The sequence below is a fragment of the Populus nigra genome, chromosome 19 (genome assembly GCF_951802175.1).
Source record: "Populus nigra chromosome 19, ddPopNigr1.1, whole genome shotgun sequence".
Classification (NCBI taxonomy): domain Eukaryota; kingdom Viridiplantae; phylum Streptophyta; class Magnoliopsida; order Malpighiales; family Salicaceae; genus Populus; species Populus nigra.
The window spans coordinates 3,497,186-3,517,792 of record NC_084870.1 but is presented as its reverse complement, the minus strand read 5'-3'; the positions used below and the strand labels follow the sequence as shown (position 1 = coordinate 3,517,792).

Below are 20,607 nucleotides of genomic sequence, written 5' to 3'. Positions count from 1 at the left end.
TTAATTGTGTTTTATTCAAAAAATTAGAAGGAGATCGCTTGATGACGTAGCATTTGCAAAATTTAATCGCAATCCTAATTTTGCTCTTGTCGGGTTTGACCTAGTTAATAAAAAATTTAGTTTTTATTTTTATTTTTAATTGTGTTTTATTCGACAAATTAGAAGGAGATCGCTTGATGACGTAGGATTTTTAGAATTTAATTGCAATCCCAATTTTGTTCTTGTCGGGTCCGACCCAGTTAAAAAAAATTCATTTTTTATTTTTATTTTTAATTGTATTTTATTCAAAAATTTGGAAAGAGATCCTTTGATGATGTAGTATTTGCAGAATTTGATTGCAATCCTAATTTTATTCTTGATGATATTTTTACTTGATGTTGTTGCGCGCTTAAGAAACCATGAAAATATAGTTCTTATTGGATAGATTTCGTACGTGATGAAATTGCACATAGTTTAATGGAATAATAAAAAATATTTGATATCAATATTATTTATTTCATGATGTGATAGCAATAGTTAAATTTATAATATTTAAATTAAAAACCATTAATATATATATATATATATATATATATATATATATATATATAACCTCAATTTTGAAAAGCAGCATATTTTTAACCAAATATATTAAAAAACTGTTTGGTAAAGCAAAATGAAGGAGCCAAACGTTTGGTAAAGAAAAAACCACTAATTACTGTTCATGAACCCTATTATTTTCTGTATTTGCAACGCATGATTGAAAAAAGCAGCCAAAAACTGCTTTCATATGCATCCCGCTTGTTTCCATAAATAATTAAGTTTCCATTCTCTGTGCCGGACCGGATAAAATAATTTATGCCAATGTCAAGCCATCACTAGCTTTCTTTTTATAAATGATGATTATGGCCATGTTTGGATTATGATTAAATTATAATTATTTCGCTATTTTAAAAAATAAAAATTAAATTAAATTGTTATATATTAATATCAAAAATAAATTTTATAAAATAAAAATATATTATTTTAATATATTTTAAAACATAACTACCAACCTATCTGACCCAGTAAAATAAAATAAAATATATTTTTTTTAATTGTGTTTTATTTAAAAAATTAGTGTTTAACATTAGTTAATGATTGTAGTACTTGTCGAATCGAATGTATTTCATACGTAAAGAAATTATAGATAATTTAATGGAACAATAAAAAATATTTTATAAAAAATATTATTTATTCCATGATGTAATAGCATTATTTAAATCTACAATATTTAAATTAAATAATTGAGGTTATAAAATAATTTTAAAAAATATATATTAATATTGATGGTTTTAAATTTAAATATTGTAGAATTAATTACTCATATTACATTATGAAATAAATAATACTTTATATAAAATATTTTTTATTATTCCATTAAACTATTTAATAATACAATTAAATAAAATATTATCAGGTATAAAATTGATATTACAATGTAAGTGAATTTAATTCACTCTATACTAGTTTTTCGGTAAAAAAATATTGTTTATATCAAAGAGCAAATAAATTTAATTTACTCTAAATTAGTTTTTTTTAAAATATTAATAAAATTAACACACATTAAAGAAAAAAAAAGTTTTAACAGTGCAGGAGAAGTGCACTGTTCACGTGAACAGTGCAATTCTCCTGCACTGTTCACTTAAACAGTGTACCGTGTATACTGTTCATGCTAATTGCACTGTTCAGTGAACAGTGCAATTAGCATGCACAGTGAATGAAAAGTAGGATTTTCCTGCTTTTCATTTTCAACATTTTAGCCGCAAAAATCACGTGGGACCCATGCACAGTAAATCAATTTTTTTCATTACCAAACGGCTGCAAGCTGCGTTTTAATTAAAACGCAGCCACAGCCGCGTAAACAAATGGACCCTTAACCAAACACGTTAAACTACTTTTTGTTCAATCTTAATTTCAACCATAATTTTAACCAAACATCTATTTTTTCAAACCAATCTCAACTAAAAGTACTTTTTATAAAACAACTTTTTTCAAACCACAACCACAACTACTGCAATATCAAACACACTCTAAACTACTTTTTATTCAACCTCAATTTCAACCACAGTTTTAACCAAATATATATTTTTCCAAATCAACCTCAACTAAAAATATTTTTTATAAAATAATTTTTTTTCAAATTACAACTATAATAACTATCACACTACCATTCAAACTCTTAAGTACACTCTCATACTCTAAAGCTACCCAATTGAGTATTAAAGTCTTTTTCTAGAGTTGCAATCCCCGTCATAAAATATCGGCTATGGTCTTTAATGCATTACCACCTTTCCATGTTCCTAGTTTGACGAAAACGAGGACATTGCTTGGATCTTAACATGTAAGAAACAGTATCGACTTCCAACTTGTCACTGGAATCCAAATCATGACACCTTGTATGCAATAATGCACCTTCATCATTATTCACAAAAATGTACCCTTTTTCCCTCTCCTAAGCATCTCATGGGCCAACCAGCTATAAATGTTAGAACTTGTGGCTCACTTTCCTAGCACACAAAAATGAAAATGGTGGGTCACCAACCTGTAGATCATGTTCATGAAACAAACTTGGAAAATTCAATGGTATGGTGCCCAGAATGAAAATTGCCTGTCCTTTCTTCTGTGGAAACTTCTACTGCTGTCGAAGGCTTCTTCACAAAGTGGGCAAGAATGCTACATTTAGGTAAGTTTAGAAAGAAGGGAATGGATTCTGTTGGATTATTTATATACGCAGGCTGTGTTTTGTTACTGGTAAGCACCTAGGTTTGACTGAAACTGAGTATTTGATTAATTAACATAGTTATGCATAAATTCCCACTGAAAACACTTTCTTGAAATTATAGAAAAGTTTCAAATTTAAAGCTTTTTTTAAATCTACATTTTCAAACTGCAACCGTTAAAGCCACCACAATGCCAAAGACATACTTGCTAACAAATAAACGAGGCAATAAGACAATTAATCTGACCTTTTCTACAGACTTATTTCATACCATACCAGAAACAATGCTGAAGAATCACTTCCATTTACACGCATGAATTTGCAGTCTCATATTCTATTCTATTTATTTTTGTACGTGAGAAGGAAATCAGTTCTGTGGTTAAAAACAAAAAAAAAATTACTAGGAACCTATAGGGATATACTTTAATTTCTACTCTACATTGTTTCTATTGAACTGTTCTCCACTAAAATTTAATTTCAGCAGGAAAAGAAAATAGATATTTCCTGCAATGTACTCTTTGGTTTTGTAACTTGCAAGGTGACTAGACTGCTTGGAAATGTAAGTCGACAAAACTTACAGATAAGGGCAACTTTATCATTGATGGAGAACAGAAACAACTTCCTTCTAGCGGCAGGAAAATGTCAATGCTTCTACTAATTCCATATTCCACAGCTAACTTTTCTCAATAATCATCATCTAAACCATTGGAAAGCCAGAAAAGAAAGCGACCACTGGGCTTACAGAATTCATCAGATGAGGTTGCTGATGCCAAAGTAGACAGTTTTTTGTTGAAAGGAATTGATGGCGTAGTCAACCTGAAAATGACCAGCTGGAGACTTGAACCGAAGGCCATATCCAAGCCCAACTCCGGATCCTGGTTTGCCCTGCCTCATTGCTGGATTTCCTGAAACTCAAAAAGCAAACGGTGTAATGAGCCTGTCAACAACAACAAAAAAGATGGGGTGGTGGGGAAGAAGAAATAGGAGGGAAAACGAAAAGACTTCAAAGTTACAAAGGCGAAAACAACAAAATTCACAATGGCAAAGAAAATAACAGATGAGCAGTGGTAGTCGTCACACACAGGGTTGTGGAACATGCTGAGTAAAAACACTGAGAAATTGCAGACATGGTTGAATGAGGAGGGCTCAAACAGATCTATTGAAGTAAGACCAACATAGACAAGTTAACTTAATCAGGTTAGCAAAAGAATGGGGAAGCAGTATACGACTAATAATTATTAAACACCAAGGCTTCATACTTCCTAGAGAAAGAAAAGACTGAGTCCTTCACTTCCTACTATAATTACACTCCATGGCCCATATCCATCCAATTACAATGCAGATTCCTATTCATCTAAATTCCTACATTTTTTTGCTGCAATTAGATGTGTTTTAAGTCTTGAAAACTTTATAAGAAGTTGTTTAAGTCCATTGTGCAACTAAGAACTAAAATGCAGATTCGTTTGTATCTCTAAAACAGAGAAACTGAATGTCACTATTTACTCAGCAACATAAATACTATTGGACATTGGAATGAAAAATTAAACTGAAAATAAAAAGAAAAATTGTGAGTGGGAAACAATTTCTAAGCAAGTGAGATAAGCTAATTTACCAGGTACAAGACGACCAGATCCCAGATCAGTTCCACAGTCCAAGAAAAAAGCACCTTCCAACATCTTACTCTGGATACAGTAAGAAAGTAAGTTGACATGTATCACTTCATCAAATTCAGTCACGAGAGAAAAAATATACAGAATGTGATAGTGCATGACGGAAGGCAGCTACAACAGAAAACTTTGCTATAAATTTTAAGAATAACTAGTGTGATGTAGTTGACCCATACCTTCTTACCATATGTCCAAGTTCCCCCAATATAATGGCTAGAGTTGCTAGACTCGGAATATCTAATAAATCATGAGAGGACATGAAGAAACAATATGGAAATGCCACCAATCTCATTGTAGAAGAAAAAATAAAAGTTGGTTGATTATTTTAAGTCTTGAGGAGTTTTAGGGTTGCATCACCTAGAGGCAAGAGGAACCCTTAAAAGAATATGCATATTGTCATAGCACCAACAAGTAATGTGCAAGTTGAGTGGTCATATAATTGGTCCCTCACCAAAATAATAATAATAATAATATTGGTCCCTTCAATGTCCCAGAACCAACGATTAACTATATCTTTGACAAAGATACAAACCTAAATGACTTGTTCTATCTTACCTACTCACTTTAGCACGGCTCCGATTGCCTTGATTTTACATACGAATTTCAGAAAACCCAGTTGTCCATACTATAAGCTTTCATATAACAGACTTAATGACCATGGTAAAGAAGCTGTACTTCATAGTGTTATAAATAGCAGTGAGTACAACAGCATTTAGAATGCTTCTATACCAAATAGCGAGAATCTAATTTATCTGGAGGTGACTTTAGCAATGACTCAATTGAAGATGACCGCAAGACTAAGTTCCAAGATTCACAACACAGATTTCTCGTTTTTCTGAGGGTTAACAAATTTTCAATTGTGCATATGCTGGCAATGCAATCCTCCTCAAGATGAAGAGGAGAAAAGATCACACACTCTAGAATCTTGTTTCTTCTCCACCAGCAAAGAATATTTCTTGTCTCTTGCATGAAACAATCAACCTACTTATTAAGTAGCCAAGGATTCAAAACTAAGACATTGTGGCCTACACAGTCCAATCTAATAAATATGACCTTGCCCGGAAAAGTACGGATTAATTTTACCCTCACCGACATGCCACCAGCACAATTTTTTTATTTATTATGCATTTAAGAACAAACCTTGAAAGAGAGGATTTTAGAAACAGAACCAATTGCACAGGTGATGCAGCCATGGGAAATGGCCATTTCCTACTATTCCTTACTTCAGTCTCAGCTAGTTTTTTGTGTCTTAGCTACCCCAAAACAGATGGTATTAGGTGGCCTATTTCTCCTAAATTGTCAATGTTTGCTTGTTTTCCTAAACAAACTACAATCACATGGCAAGACAAACTGCTGTATTTATGAATTATGAAAAGAGATTAAGGGAATCAGATAGAGTAATTCACTTGATTCCATCCCCTCTTCTACTTTCAACACCCAACACAATGAAACAGACAACATAGTAGCAAACCAGATGTCTTGTAAAGAAACAATATATCCATGCATAGGCTTGAAACCCGAATATAAAACAATATAATTGCTATTATTAAATTTTTTAAAGTGTTCTGATCAGTCAAGGTGCTGCTGCAACATAAGTGTTTAGGGCCAAATGAGTCTCTTCCTTAAGATTTCAGTGAAAAGTTAAGAAACTTTAAATGGCAGTATGAACTAGAACTTTTTGCATCTTATAATAATTTGCCATCCTTAAAGATACCATGAAGCTTTACATACCAGAGGAAATGTCAATTCACTATTTCCAACCAGACATGATCTTCCGGATCCAACAGCACCCTCACCATATCCTCGCACACTACCAAGCCCTCCAATTGCAAATGCTTGGTAAGGAGCCATGTCTCCTACAATGGAACCACCTGTCAGGCTGTCAGAATGAAAGGGTAAGAGTCATGCACAGGGAGAGAGAATAAGAAGCATGAGTATATAATTTCTTCCTACTGCTAAGATGCTCGAAGGGGTAGCAAAAATTGCAGCATGCTTCCAGTACAGACTGCTGAGTAACTTGAGTAGCCAGGTACTCCATATCATTTCAAGCATTATTTTACTAAATTTCAGATTAAGACTCTCTTTACATTCTATTAGCCAAGATATAATTCCCTTTTGTTCTCTTCAGCAAATTACTAGTTCCCAGTACCAACATACTACAGTTTTTGAATTTATTTATGCTTCTAAGAACACCTCTCCTGCTTCCTAGCACATGCTGTGTATGCTACTGACGCCCTTGAAAAGACTCTTGTCCTTTACATCCTGCTTCCAGCTACCAATTGTGTTCAGGGTCTTCCCTCTTTTTCGGACCACTAAATCACTACTTGCACTCACAACTATGCAGCACCTGCTAAAAACAGCATAGAAAACTTGCTCACCTTGCCAATAAAAATGCTGGTCCAAGTTTGACTCCTTTTGTAGCAGTAAATTTGAACTTGTTGAAGATTAGCCACTTTGATAGAATAGGAATCCCTTGTTCAATTTGCATACTAAACTGGATACAAGAAAACTAGTAGTTAGTGAAAAGCAACATGGCTGGCACTAAAGGTGTATGTGTCAAGACAGAGATTAGAATGGATAGAACTACAACTCAGCCTGAACGAATATGAATGCACAATTTATATATTAGCAAGAAGGTTTACCCGAGAAAAACTGTGATCATTTGCCTTTGCGCACTGAGACTCTTGCTTCAAAACTAGCATACTGTCATGGGGACTGCCACTGTATTACAAGCATTTTACTGATTCATTAGGAAACAACATAATATAATTCACTTGAAACTGAAATAATAAAAGTGTAGACTACCTGCATGTCACTGGGAACCCATCAATGTCCCTGGTTATAGAGCGTCCATCATCATTCACTAGTTGGACATGCTGCAAGGCCCAAAACAATTAATTTCTTAATAAATCAACCATATATGACAAGAAAAAAAATACTCCGCTGAAAACAACAACATAAGCAATAACTGCTTATTAAGCATGGCCAGAACCTCAAATTTGATACTGGTGCTGCTGCTCCAGTCAGAGCTTGCAGGCTCATTTCGATCCAAACCAACTGATAAACGAGACAAATTTACATCTCCACTCCCCGAACGAGAGAAATTGTCGATTGGTGTACCATGGACCCCAATTTCAGGTGAAAAGGAATGCTGGGACAAATAATTCGTGGATCAAGAGTTAAAATAATGTTGTGAATTAGTGGGGAGAAAAAACAAACAAACCTTTTCCCTTAAAATCCCAATTGGCTGTTTTCTTTAAAAATCCTAAATTTTGAGATTTTCCATACCAAAAACAAAATAAATCGAATTAAACAGTTTCTTCATTAAAACCCAGTTCCTTAATTTTCCGTCTGCAAAACACAATAATAGCACCAAAGAGTAGTCATAGCTTATAGCAACTGACCTGAATAACAAAACATTTTTGACAAAGCCACTCAGGTCTTGGCCTTCTATAAGTTATTGAGACATTTGAATCAGAGAGCCCCTTATCCCATGATACATCAAGCTTCTCACTTCCACCAAATAAATTCGGGTGTTTGATGCAAAGACTGCAAAACGCTAATTGAATTAATTGCCAAACAACTACCGACACTATTTTTTGCAAGCAGGAAAGAATGTAAATTTTGTTTTGCATTTCTCTGGTCTACAAAACATAGTTAAAGAACAAAACCCAGCTTTTTCTTGAATTCAATTACATAGAAGGATTCAAAAACTTAACAATATTTCCTTTTCTTTCCCACCATTTTCTCAGTAACCAAACAAAGAAAATTCATACTAGAAGCAAAAAAAAACCCATAGAAAAAAACTTGGTAACCAATAAACGAAATGGCAAAGGTTATAAAGGAAAAGACCCACCTCCCAATTATCAGAGAAAGAGGACTTCCAGTGTTCCTGCAGTTTTACATGAAAGAGAGTCAGTGAATGAGTGAGAGAGAGATGTGGCAGTTACTCGTAATTAATAACCAAAGAAATGGATAATACAAAGAAAAGAACCTTAGAGAAGGAAGCATCAAAGAAGCACATAGCTTGTGAGTAAAATCAACATTCACATCAATCTTGGCTGTAACATATCAAAATCCACAATCAACAACAACAAAATAAAATTCCCAGAAAAAGAAAAAAAAATCAAGAACCGACTTTCAATACTGACCTTTGCCAGCATGGATGCTCTTTTGAGCTCCCATGGGTATTATTATTATCTACTAGAGCATCAAAACGTTAACAACGGTGATGGTGAGCAATGCTGCCTGCAAAAGGTAAAGAAAGGAATATAACGCAAAGAAGAGGAGAGTGAGAGAGAAGACAAAGATTTTTGCATGAATCAAACTGTTAGAAAGAAAGAATGTTTAAGTCCCATGGCTGTCATCTGATTTTGCTCGCTTTGGGCTTTCACTTTTTGCACGTGCTCCTCGTCAATGACAGAATGGAATCTTCCCCTGTGATTTAATTATAACTTAATCCTGTTTTATAAAGCTAATTAATTAATCTCTGTAGTCTCATGGGCATTTGAACTGTTTTTCAACTTTTTCCGTTAAATTTTTTTTTTCTTTATATTAATATTTTTAAATTATTTTAATATACAAATATTAAACAACAAATTAAAAAATTATAACAATTTGAAAAGCAATATTTACTCCATTTCAAAACATCCTCTTAACAAAATTTAAATAATTTTTAAAACAGTATTTTGGATCTTCACTTTAGTTTTCTATTATTATTCTAAATATGCCTTGATTTCTAATTGAATTTTTTCATCCGTCATAATTTATTTTTTATTATCAATTTTTTTCATGTGTTTTCAAAAATAATTTTCTTTAAAATAATTTTTTTTAATAAAGCTCAATCAATTTTTTTTATTTTTCATTTGTTTTGTTTTATGTGATAAGATAAGTAAATAAAAATATAAATAATAAACAAGAAAAATATAAAGAATTTAGGGAATAAAATAAGAAGCAAGGAAGAAAAACGAACTAAAAGGGACTAAAAAATATAATAAAAAGATTGTGCAAAAGAGAAAAATAAAAATAAATAGGAGAACCAAACAAAATTGAAAGTGCATAGGGAGGAGATCTTACACATTAAAAAAATAAAATTTAATTAATTAGGGAGTAACAAAATATTTCTAACATTACTTTTTTTCAATTTAATTTTTCATATTTTGTAGAGGATCTTGGACAATATATAAAAAAAAAGGACATACGGAATTGGAAAAGGAAACTCTTGCATAGAGGAAATTTATCCAAGCAAAAAAACAAAAACCTAATAGATAAAGAAAACAAAGGAAAAATCAAGAAGGAGACAAAACCCTAGTTTTTTCAAGTTGTTGATCTCCACCTTTGCTCAAACATCAAACACACCCATAACATCACATACCATCTCTAGTTAGATCCTCACTAAATCAGTGCCAAAACTCACTGAAATAGATTGAATTGACAACCTCTTCATCTATAAAATTCTGCAACATAGTGTTGAAAGAGAAGAAAACAATAATAAAAACTTCTTTGTAATCAATCTTTCTTTGTCGAAGGAGGTGGGCTACATCACCTGTGTAGTGTGGAAGGAGAAAAAGTGAAGCAACTAACCCGCACGTCCACGCGCCTCCTCGACTCGTCTAAGTGTGCAACAACGCTTCATAGTCCAGCTTGTTTGTTCAAGCATGTAGCCTATGTGTCGCCATTATTTCACTTTATTTTAGCAACTCCGATCCAGTTTCATCCAACTCCAACAATTTATAAAGGTCAATTTTAAACCTCAATATGTGATTTACTACTCATGAGAATAATTTGTAACATATATATTAATTTTTGATTCACAAAAATTGTTTGTATGGATGTTCATACAAACACACCCATAACATCAAATGGGATGTATGATGTTTGCAGGAGGTTATGCTTGTTTGAATTAATTAGGTTGCATTGAATTATTTGTAATGTGCATTCCATTTTTCTTTTACATATGGATGTTCATGGGATTTTTATGAGACTTTACATTTTAATAAGTTTTCTTTATATGATGTCTATCGATCTTTATGAACTTGAGGATGATATAATCCTTAAATGAGTTTTGTCCTTGATAATTGAATTTTGACGATTGTGATTTTGTTTTTGCTAAAAGATGTGTCAATAAAATTTTTTCTTATTAAAGAATCAACTTGTGGGTGGTATAATTCTTAAAAGGGTTTTTTCCATTAGAAATTTAGATTTGTCGTCTAAAAAACATAATCTTATTTTCTCCAAAAAAATATGCAAAAATTTTTTTATTTCGCCAAAAAGTCAACATGTGAGTGGTATGATCTTTAAAAGGATTTTGTTCACAAGCAGTTGTGATGCGAACACCTTTGAAGATTCGTTAAAAGTCAGATTTGAATGGTTTGCAACTTAACCAACAAGAACATGCCTTGAAGAACCAAAGTTATACGTCATGATCACCTCAACCTCATTCCTATAAAAAGACGTAAACGAGTAGTATAAAGACACAACAAAGTTGATCAATCATTTGAAGAGTTTACAAATTCAATTAAGAACTTAGTATGAAAATCACTTAACCACACTAAAGATAGCAAGAATGCCTTTTTTTGGTTAAAAATAGTCTAACTTCAAAAGTTTTTACAAAAGAGTATTTATACTATAAAGAATTTCAAGTCTAATAGGATATCTCTAATGGATATGGATAAACCTAGTAAACAACAACAACAACAACAATAATACAATGAACCCAAATTTAAATAAAAGTCCTAATATGTCTAAAAAACCTAATAATAACTAAAAGATAAATATAACAATAACCCAACTAATTTAAATAAGACTAAAGTTGTTTTCTTAATCTGTTGGCAAAATCTTTCCAATTCAACTTGAATCACATTAAAATGAAAAGATATAGATGTTTTTTTAAAAAATTTAAATGAAGGCTCTAATGCATTTTTTCTCTCTCTCATTTTAATTAATTAGAAAGCGTTTCATATGTAAATGGAAAGATATGGATGTCTTCTTTCCAATTCAACTTGAATCGCATTAAAATTTGTTCTGTAACTCCAATTATGACCAAAATATTAACAAAATGTCAAAATTGATAAATTTGAATATTTTTATTACATTCTTTTTGTAATGTTTGAATGCCCATTAAAAAACTCTTCTTGAACATGAATTAAATTAATCAAGGTTTGTTGTTTATTATTTAGTATCTTCTTAAAGTCCATCTTAACCCATGTGTTTTGAAGAAGTTCATTGCATGTCTCTTTAAACCTCTTAGCCTTAAGTCTTGTCATTAAAGCAATTGGAACCTTTAACAAATCTCTTGGTGTTGCTTGGATCACATTAAATTGAAACTTTATTGTTTTTTAAAAAGAAAAATATATGAGATTTTATCAAAGAATTTACCTGGAGATGGTAAAATCCCCAGAAGGATTTTGTGCTAGTAAAGTTAGGACATCACCTTCTTTTTTGAAGATAAAACACAATTTGTGTAATCAAAAGAAATGGATTAAAGCCTAATTTATCATTGATTATTATTATTTTAAATCTCATGCCCATATCCTAAAAAGTGAGGAATAAATCTATTTCTAAGCCTAAATCTCAAATCATTGTTTTGGGTTTTAGAAACCATTTACCATCAATAAATAAATTCAGTTAAGTCCCTAATCTAGGTTGTGGGTTTAATAGGTTAACCAGCTTGGGTTGACTTGTGCTGAATTGAGATGTTGTGTCTTAATATTTAAGAAAAAAAATGGTGTATTGAATTTTTTTTTTTTCAAATTTAGTTTTGCTTGGTCGTCCGGCTCGTCTTTAGACCCATTAAGTTAACTAAGTTGTATCGGGTCAATCCTTACATGATCTAATTTGAAACCTAGGCCATACAAGTAGCTCAGTCAAAGGATTTCCATATTGACCTTTTTGTTAAGGTTGACACTGCCAAAGAGTTTCATGTGGCTGCGAGCATTGTTTTATTTTTATGTTTTTTAGTACACTCACATTTAAATTATAAAAATGTTTTTTTATATAATTCAGACATGCTTTTAGGATAATGATTAGATGATGTCTAAAAAATTATATTCTAGTAAAGAAAATTGAAAAACAATTGAGCTCATTAATTAGACAAAGAGGTTCTAATTAGAGAGACATTTTTTATAATATTTTAAGTCATCCAAATTTATTTAGGCATGTGTTGTGATTGATTTTGATTTTTAATAAATAAATGACATTGCGTAAAATGTTATGCATTTAATTCTTCATCTATTTTATTAAACATATGCATTATATTTTTAGTTCATGATCAAGTTATGTCTTGCAACTAAAAAACATGTTACCAACACCTACATATTTTTTTTTGTGTTTAAAACTTTTTTTTACTGCATCCATAACAAAGCATAGGCCAATTATCTAGTTGAAGCTATAATCATATGATATATTTCTTTTTTTAATAAACTTTTTTGTTGGATCTTCCTCTCTTGTTCATTTCATCATTGATGATATTTTTTATAATATTTTAAGTCATCCAAATTTATTTAGGCATGTGTTGTGATTGATTTTGATTTTTAATAAATAAATGACATTGCGTAAAATGTTATGCATTTAATTCTTCATCTATTTTATTAAACATATGCATCATATTTTTAGTTCATGATCAAGTTTTGTCTTGCAACTAAAAAACATGTTACCAACACCTACACATTTTTTTTTTATGTTTAAAACTTTTTTTTACTTGATCCACAACAAAGCATAGGCCAATTATCTAGTTGAAGCTATAATCATATGATATATTTCTTTTTTTAATAAACTTTTTTGTTGGATCTTCCTCTCTTGTTCATTTCATCATTGATGAGGTTACTTAAATCTTTCTAAGATTACGCCCCCCCCCCCCCCCCCGTTGTGATGTATTGGAAGGTGTAGGGGTCAAGTTTAGAAAATTGAATAATCTACATAATAAAATGTTTTTAGGAGATCATCATATGTTTAAGTTAGCACTGATGGTGAAGGGTGAGAGCTTTAGGAAGGTGTGTTATATAGGTGTGTCCATGCAAGGATATGATGGTCAATATATTTTTCACCTATAGTTTTAGGTTATTTTAAGACAAAGATCAAGCATGATAATAAGCAATTACAAAGGTTTATCTCATTTTTTGATTTATAAGTTATATATTGTAACAAGATTAATTTATGAAGGACACGTGATCAAGAGGTGTATCGCCATTTAGGTCGAGTTTGGCGAGTGTTTCAGGACATAAAAGACACATACAAAAGAGATAAAAATGTGTTTGATTGAAAAGACAAAGACAAAGATATAAAATAAATTTATCTTTGACACAATTTTAGAATAATTTTTTTTTTTACTTTCAAAATATGAAATATAAAAAGACACGTCTCGTTTATCTCTATTGTCTCCATATCTTATGTCTTGAGACAGTAGCCTAACACTACCTATACATGTATAGGTTGTCATTGTGGTTGATTATGAGGAGACCATGTTTAACTAATGAATATTGTATTATGGTGTAATAATTTTGTTAAGGTGTATCAGCTATATCTAGGATTCGATCTGCATGGGATCTTAATATTCCTCTTATATAGGGGTGTCATCATGTTGAGCCACATGGACTCCTCAAGTCTAATTTGATGGTTGATGTTCGATTTTTTAAGCAATTAATGATCCTAAAAACCTAAATTGATGACCCCTATTCTAGGAAAGCATTAGACTATATGAAATCTGAATGACTATGAGCTCTATCCAAGGCTTGAGTGCTTGGATGAGTTTCATGATACATCATGAATTTTAAGCTTGTGTATCATGCAAGTTTTTTTCAAGCACTAGAACGTGGACCATGTGGTCAAAGCCCATCAATTGTATTGTCATGCATGAAAGTTTTATTTATCAACCCAAATTAGGAAAACTAAAGACAATTTAATTTATTAAAAACTAATTTACTAAAATAATTAATAAGATGATGATGATGATTAATATTAATAGAAAATTGAAGAAAATTAAAACCATGACAGAAGGTTTGAATGGTGATTGAAATAAACCAAAACTTTTTTATGAAACTGAGATAACATCAAAAATTAAAATTTACCCTAATTAAATATATAGTTTCAAATCCATAATGACTAATTGATTAGTTTCATCAATCTACTTATACTAAGTTATAATCAACTAAGAAATAAAAAACAAGAGAATAAAATTCTAAATACTCAATATAGTAAGTTAGACTTTTATTGTTATAGGATTATTCATCCCCTTACATTGAATTGTTCAAGTCAATGTTTAAAGGAGTGTTTTGCTTCAATCCATTAAGTTTTCCATGATTTACATTTCAGTCATTGTGTTTTATTTATTTTATTTTTTGGTTCTAAAAAATTATCTTTTATAGTTGTCGCACGTGTACGGTGTTGCGACGATCATCCTCCCAGAGTGGGATCTTTGTGGTGATGGGTGGAAAAAATAAAAAAAAATGTTGTTTCTTATAAAAAAAAATGGATTAGAGTCACCACCTAGTATTTTGATCATTAGGAACCCTAATTGATCTTAGAGTCTGAATAAGGGGACTGATTGTGCATAAGGATGACATATCATCCTTAGTACACTTTACCTAGGGTAAACTGCATTGTTTACTTGTCTGATATAACTTAAGATATTATTGTGTTTTCTAATTATTGGTCTGTCTAAAGTTTAAGAAAAGTTTTTCTTAATAAGGAGGTCCTTATTTTATCAGCTTAAAACCTAACTATTCTAATGTCAAAACATATATATTTTGTTTTTGTATTTTTTTAATGTCAAGAATACGTCTTATGTATAAGTTCATAATCTTTGATATAAAGATAAAAAAATAATTTTTTTGATATTTTTAAAATGTAGACCAAATTCTGATAGATTTCATAAATTAGTTAAATCCAAAAATATATGTAAAGATATCAACAAAAAATATTATTTTTTTGAATTTTTAAAGATGTTAAATTATGCCTTGTATTTTTTTTATTTATGCAAATATGATTTTTTTAAAGACTTGGTCATATGCACACAACGAAAAATATATTTTTTGTATTTTCTTTGAATAAGAGAATTTTGATTTTTTATAATTTTCTAAAAATTAAAAAAAAGATATATTTAATACTGGATTAGCATCTTATAGTATAAGTTTATAGCCTAAATATTAAATAAAATTGTTGGAAAACACGTGAGGGACCTAAAAATAATTTTAAAATAGTCCTTGAATTGTTTTAGAATTTTTTGAAAATTATTTGGGGTCTATTTGGAAAAAACACAGAAAATAAGAAAATAAACATTGATAGAAAATCAATGAGTGTATTTGTCAAACACACCTTTACCCAAAAATCATAAGTTTAAAAAATACCTTAAGGCCATATTTGACAAACACGCCTTATGAATAAAAAAATATGTTTTTCCTTTACTTCATCCAATCAAACGTGAGCTTATGTTGATTGACTCAGTCCAGCCACATAGGCTAAATTTCCTACCCTAAAGCCTAGGCCAAAAACAGAACCCAAAATCAGAAAAGAAAGAACAAAGATCAATAAAAGAAAAAAGTCTTGAATCTCATTGAAGAACACGAAGAACACCAGAAACTAAAGTGCAATTACAATCCAGATTACATTAAACGGCACATAAAGATGCAATATAAGAAACTAAGACAAAATAATGCATCAAGCAACGACAACGAGATCTAATATGGACAAATCGACCCTAACAATAAAGAAACCCTAGACCCAACATTCAAAAAAATTTAAAGATCGATTGATCCTAAATAAGCTTTAAGATGATCAAATAAAGTTGTAAAACGATCATGTATATGTTATAACTTCGATCAAAGCTTAATATGGAGGCTAAAACATCAACACCTGAGAAGACCTAAATCTGGGTTCAAGAACATTCAAAACTAGAACCTAAAAATTCATCTTTAAACTTAGAAAGAGCAACAATAAGCTTAAACCCATAAAAAACATACAACCCTAACAATGAGGCCAAAACCTAGTAACCCTGACTTGATCATACTTATGTATACTTTTACGAACATCAAAAACATTAATAAAACTCAAAAAATTAATGTTATAGTTCTCAACTCAAGCTTCATAACAAGCATATTCTGAAACGTAATAATCTGAGAACATTAATCTGCCATATCTTTCAAGTTTCAAATACATGAACTCATGCTTGTTATGACCCATAAACACACTAGAATAACAAAAATGCAAACCTAAAGTTAATCCTCCTAAATGATAAAAAAAAAATAACAATAATCAAACTAGTAATAAAACTTGATAAAACACTTCTTAAGCTAAGCTATATCATTATATTAACATTCATAACACATCAAACATGTTAAATCATGAAATATAGTGATATCTTAACACAAATACATATTGCATCTAAACTAACAACAACAATAACAAAGATTCAAAATAGATCCAAACATGGATTTATAAGCTGAAAAAAAAAGGTATGTATACTCATTGAACTTCACCCCTCCATCAAAGTTTGAGAGTATACATTGTAAAGATGATATAGCTTTTTTCTTTAGATTGTTGGTTTCTTTCCCTTTGATGTTAAGCACATTTTCACCTCTAACTAGTCTGAATTCTATTCCTTCATTATGTCTCAATTTGGTGCCCTATTTTTCTAGCTTCTCTTAATCACTTATAGGATTTATTTATTAGTTTTATAGCTGTTTGCTTTCTTTCTTCTCCCCTCCTTCTTTTCTAGATCCCTTCCTCAAAGAGTTATTGCTATTTTATAACAAAATCCCAAAAAAAACCTATTGCAAAACTAGGATGGTTTTGCACAAAAAATAGGTGGCTTAGGGAAGATTCACGCCCATCCATTCCTAACCTCCATAGAAAAAAAGGATTTTGATTCTTTTGTCATTTTATGAGTTCAATTTGATTAAAAGAAAACAATCACGAAGTTATTCAATCAAGATAGTTTTTCTTCTTCAGTCATGGTTGATTGAGTGTACTACTTTGACGAGGTCATCATGAAAATTGAGAGATAATCATACCCTTGGTCTACCTAAACCATGTAAAGGGGATGCAAATCTACCTTTACAAACAACTTACATTCGATTTAAAAACCCAGAACTCTATATTCATTGCTTGGACTATTGGCATTTGATTAGTTTTAATCTGTCAATGTAGAATGATTGATTAGGGATAAGATCTTGTCTAATTTCTTGAAACAAAACATTTGATGGGAGTGGCTCATTCTTGTAAAAAAGATGTTTCTTAGTATATTGGTGATGGTTAAAGCACTTAGAGTGGTTAAAGATGCCACATTCATCCACCTGAAGATGATATCCCGATCAGCCTTCTTAGCCGGGTAAGACAATAAAACAAGGACAAACGATGTGTCACTTAATATCTTTATTAAGAGTGAGTGATATGTTGTCTGCTTAAACCCTAAAAATTAAGTTTTTCTAATTGGGATATGAAAAACTTCAATTTGTTCCTTATTATTTCAATTTAAGCTCAAGTATTCTTCATTAGGAGAAAATTAACTAATTTTATACAATAAGGCCCTTACTAAGAATCAATTGAGATTCTTCAAGTTTGGCACCTTTTACAAAATAGCCCTTAGTTTCTAATTTGTTCAATTTAGTCCCCAATTAAGCCTTAAACTTTGATTTTCTTCATTCTAGTCCTTAGAAAGGTTCTGCACGGGCCTTAATGTTGCACTTTTTTTAGAAAGGTCTTTGGCCTTGATTTTTTTTAATATGGTGTTTAATTAGCTTTCATACTTTAAAATTCTTGTAATTGAACCATTGATTACATGAAATTGATCTTCAAAAGTTTCAATTGTGTCCCTAATCTTCCAATCTTTCAAATTGATCAGAAGTAGGCTTTCAAACTTAGTTTTTCTAATTGAGTCATTGATTAAATCCTTAAAAACCATTGAAATTTAATTAAGTCATTGAACTTAATTAATTCTTTCAATTTTGAGCCCAAATTGATTTTCAGACTTAATTTTTCTTTAATTAAGTTGTTAATTAAATCAATTAAACCTAGTTTAATTAAGTCCTTAAACTTAATTAATTCTTCTAATTTTGATAAAATCATATTTCAACCTTGAAATTTGTTTAAATTAAGTTTTTCTTCCCATCTTGTCAAAATACCTCAATCTGACTATTTCACTAGCAACTTGGTTTATTATAGCTCAAAAACTTATCTCTTCATATCCTAAAAATATTTTTGGATTTTTTTAATAAAAAGAAACATTTACTTTTTATAAAACAAATTTGGGGGGTCCAAAATTAGGTTATGACAATAGTTTTATATATGGGGGGTGTGTTTCTTTATGCATGCTTTTATATATATGATTTGACAAAGATTTTTCTTACATTGCATTAAAGATTTCTATGAAGAAAATATAATTTTAGATTATAGTCAAAAATAAATTGAAAGAATAAGAACAACACTAATAAAAGAAAAAAAAAGACATAACCTTTTTTTATTTTACTTTTGAAGAGGCACACTTTGGCCCTTGTAGTTTTAAAAATTTTCATTTTGGATATAAAAACTCATTTCTCTTATATTTCATGGAAACCCTCGGATAAAATAATCTCATCTTGATTTAGTAAAATAAAATAAAATACAATGGATGTGGAGAAAGGATTAAATTGAACAAATTAATTGAATTAAAAGAGAAGTTATTTAATGAGAGGGGTGAAACCAGTGTCTTGGTTTAGAACTGGTGCCTTGTGAATGATCTGATGGTTAGACCAGTCTAGTTTGGAATTGGTGCCCTGTGAATGGGCTGTTAGTTGGACTCGTATTCTGGAATGGAACTAGTGTTCTAAGAATGGACGACCAATAGAATCAGTTATTATTGGATAACATTAATGATAGATGAATTAAAAGCAAATTGTTAGTGTAATGAAAAATGTACTAGATCATCGTAATTAATTTAGTCATGTTTATGCAAATTAATATGCAAGTTCATCTAAACAACGTAACCCTTAGTTGGTGCATGAGTGTTCCCTCTGTATAGTCACTTAAGATAATAGGAAAATGAAAGAATTTTCTTTTGGGTTGTATTTAACAATACTTCTAATTTGTATGTATAAAGTTATGTAGTACTATTCTGTTAAAACTTTATGTAGTAATTTAAAATTTAGAATTTATATAATTAATGGTTATCTCTTAATTTTTTTAAAAAAAATTCCTTGAATTTTTTTCTCATTTTTAACTTGATGATTGTGTGAATTTTATCTTAAAAGCTTGGGGTGTTACAGTTTGAGAGTTGGAATGATTGGAATGTGTATGAGCAATGAATAATTGATGAGTACAAGTGATTTGTTGATAATTTGGGATCTTTTGGTCTAGGGGAGACTCTACCGAAATTTTGGTAGAGATTTTAGTAAACTTTGTATGAGTTCAACAAAAATAAAATAAAATAAAAATTGACCATGTTTTTCCTTTTTTTATGATTGCTGAGTTGGTTTTGAAAATAGGGATGTTATATTTCAGTTCCTGATAATTGAGAGAGGTGAGATAAAAAACACCAATTAGAGATAGGTGAGAAGGGGAGGAGATGATACACACCAAGCGAGGTCCAAATTTGACCTTAAAATGTTCACTGATCAATTTTGTGAGATCGAACATACCTCTCAAACCGTATATTGAAACAAGCAAAAATTATACAGGTTGATACCAGACACATGAAACTATATTTTGGTTTATTATCAAGTTAAATAGAGTTTGGTAACATATTAGTTCAGAGGGTAAAGTTATTAGACAAATCTTGTTAAATATGTCAAAGTAGATCTTTGTGTACTGTTTGAAACATATATGGAGCTAAAGGTGGAATTTTGCTGCGATTAAAGTTAGTCCAAAAACTAAATATCTCAATTTTTCCAACCATATATGGTAGGCCCAGTAATTCATCGAGACGAGAAAGATTGTTTGAAGTTAGGATTGAAAATCAACCAAGAATGTGCAAAAATTAGAGATACAAACTACTTGGAGGAATTTTGGCATGAAAATTTTTTTTATTATCATATTTTATTAATTTATTTAATATTAAATAATTATTTTTAATTTGGATTTATTTTGGCCCATTAGTTATTGTTTAGGGGTTTATTTCATTATTAAACTTATGATTAGTTAATTACTAGTTTAGACACATTAGCTTACAACCTAAAAGCGATCTATTAGGGTTAGTTAGAGGAGACTATATTATGTTTTTTTAATTGCAAATTT

General features: G+C 30.5%; 1 protein-coding gene across 2 annotated transcripts; it reads right to left on the bottom strand.

Moving 5' to 3' along the window:
- Positions 1–2,969: 2,969 nt before the first annotated feature.
- On the bottom strand, positions 2,970–8,831 carry LOC133679281 (outer envelope protein 39, chloroplastic-like). Of its 2 annotated transcripts, XR_009836145.1 has the most exons (12): positions 8,559–8,831; positions 8,402–8,468; positions 8,264–8,299; positions 7,812–7,956; positions 7,400–7,558; positions 7,213–7,283; positions 7,050–7,128; positions 6,786–6,901; positions 6,139–6,286; positions 4,584–4,644; positions 4,353–4,422; positions 3,629–3,645 (listed from the first exon to the last, which is right to left on the bottom strand). XR_009836145.1 is itself a non-coding variant. In XM_062101823.1 (11 exons), the coding sequence occupies exons 1-11, from the start codon at positions 8,590–8,592 to the stop codon at positions 3,491–3,493; spliced, it is 1,080 nt and encodes a 359-aa protein (XP_061957807.1). In that variant the 5' UTR covers positions 8,593–8,830; the 3' UTR covers positions 2,970–3,490. The 2 variants fall into 2 exon arrangements, 1 of the variants encoding a protein (XP_061957807.1); XM_062101823.1 differs by lacking the exon at positions 4,584–4,644 and having other exon boundaries at positions 2,970–3,645; positions 8,559–8,830.
- Between the last annotated feature and the right edge of the window lie 11,776 nt (positions 8,832–20,607).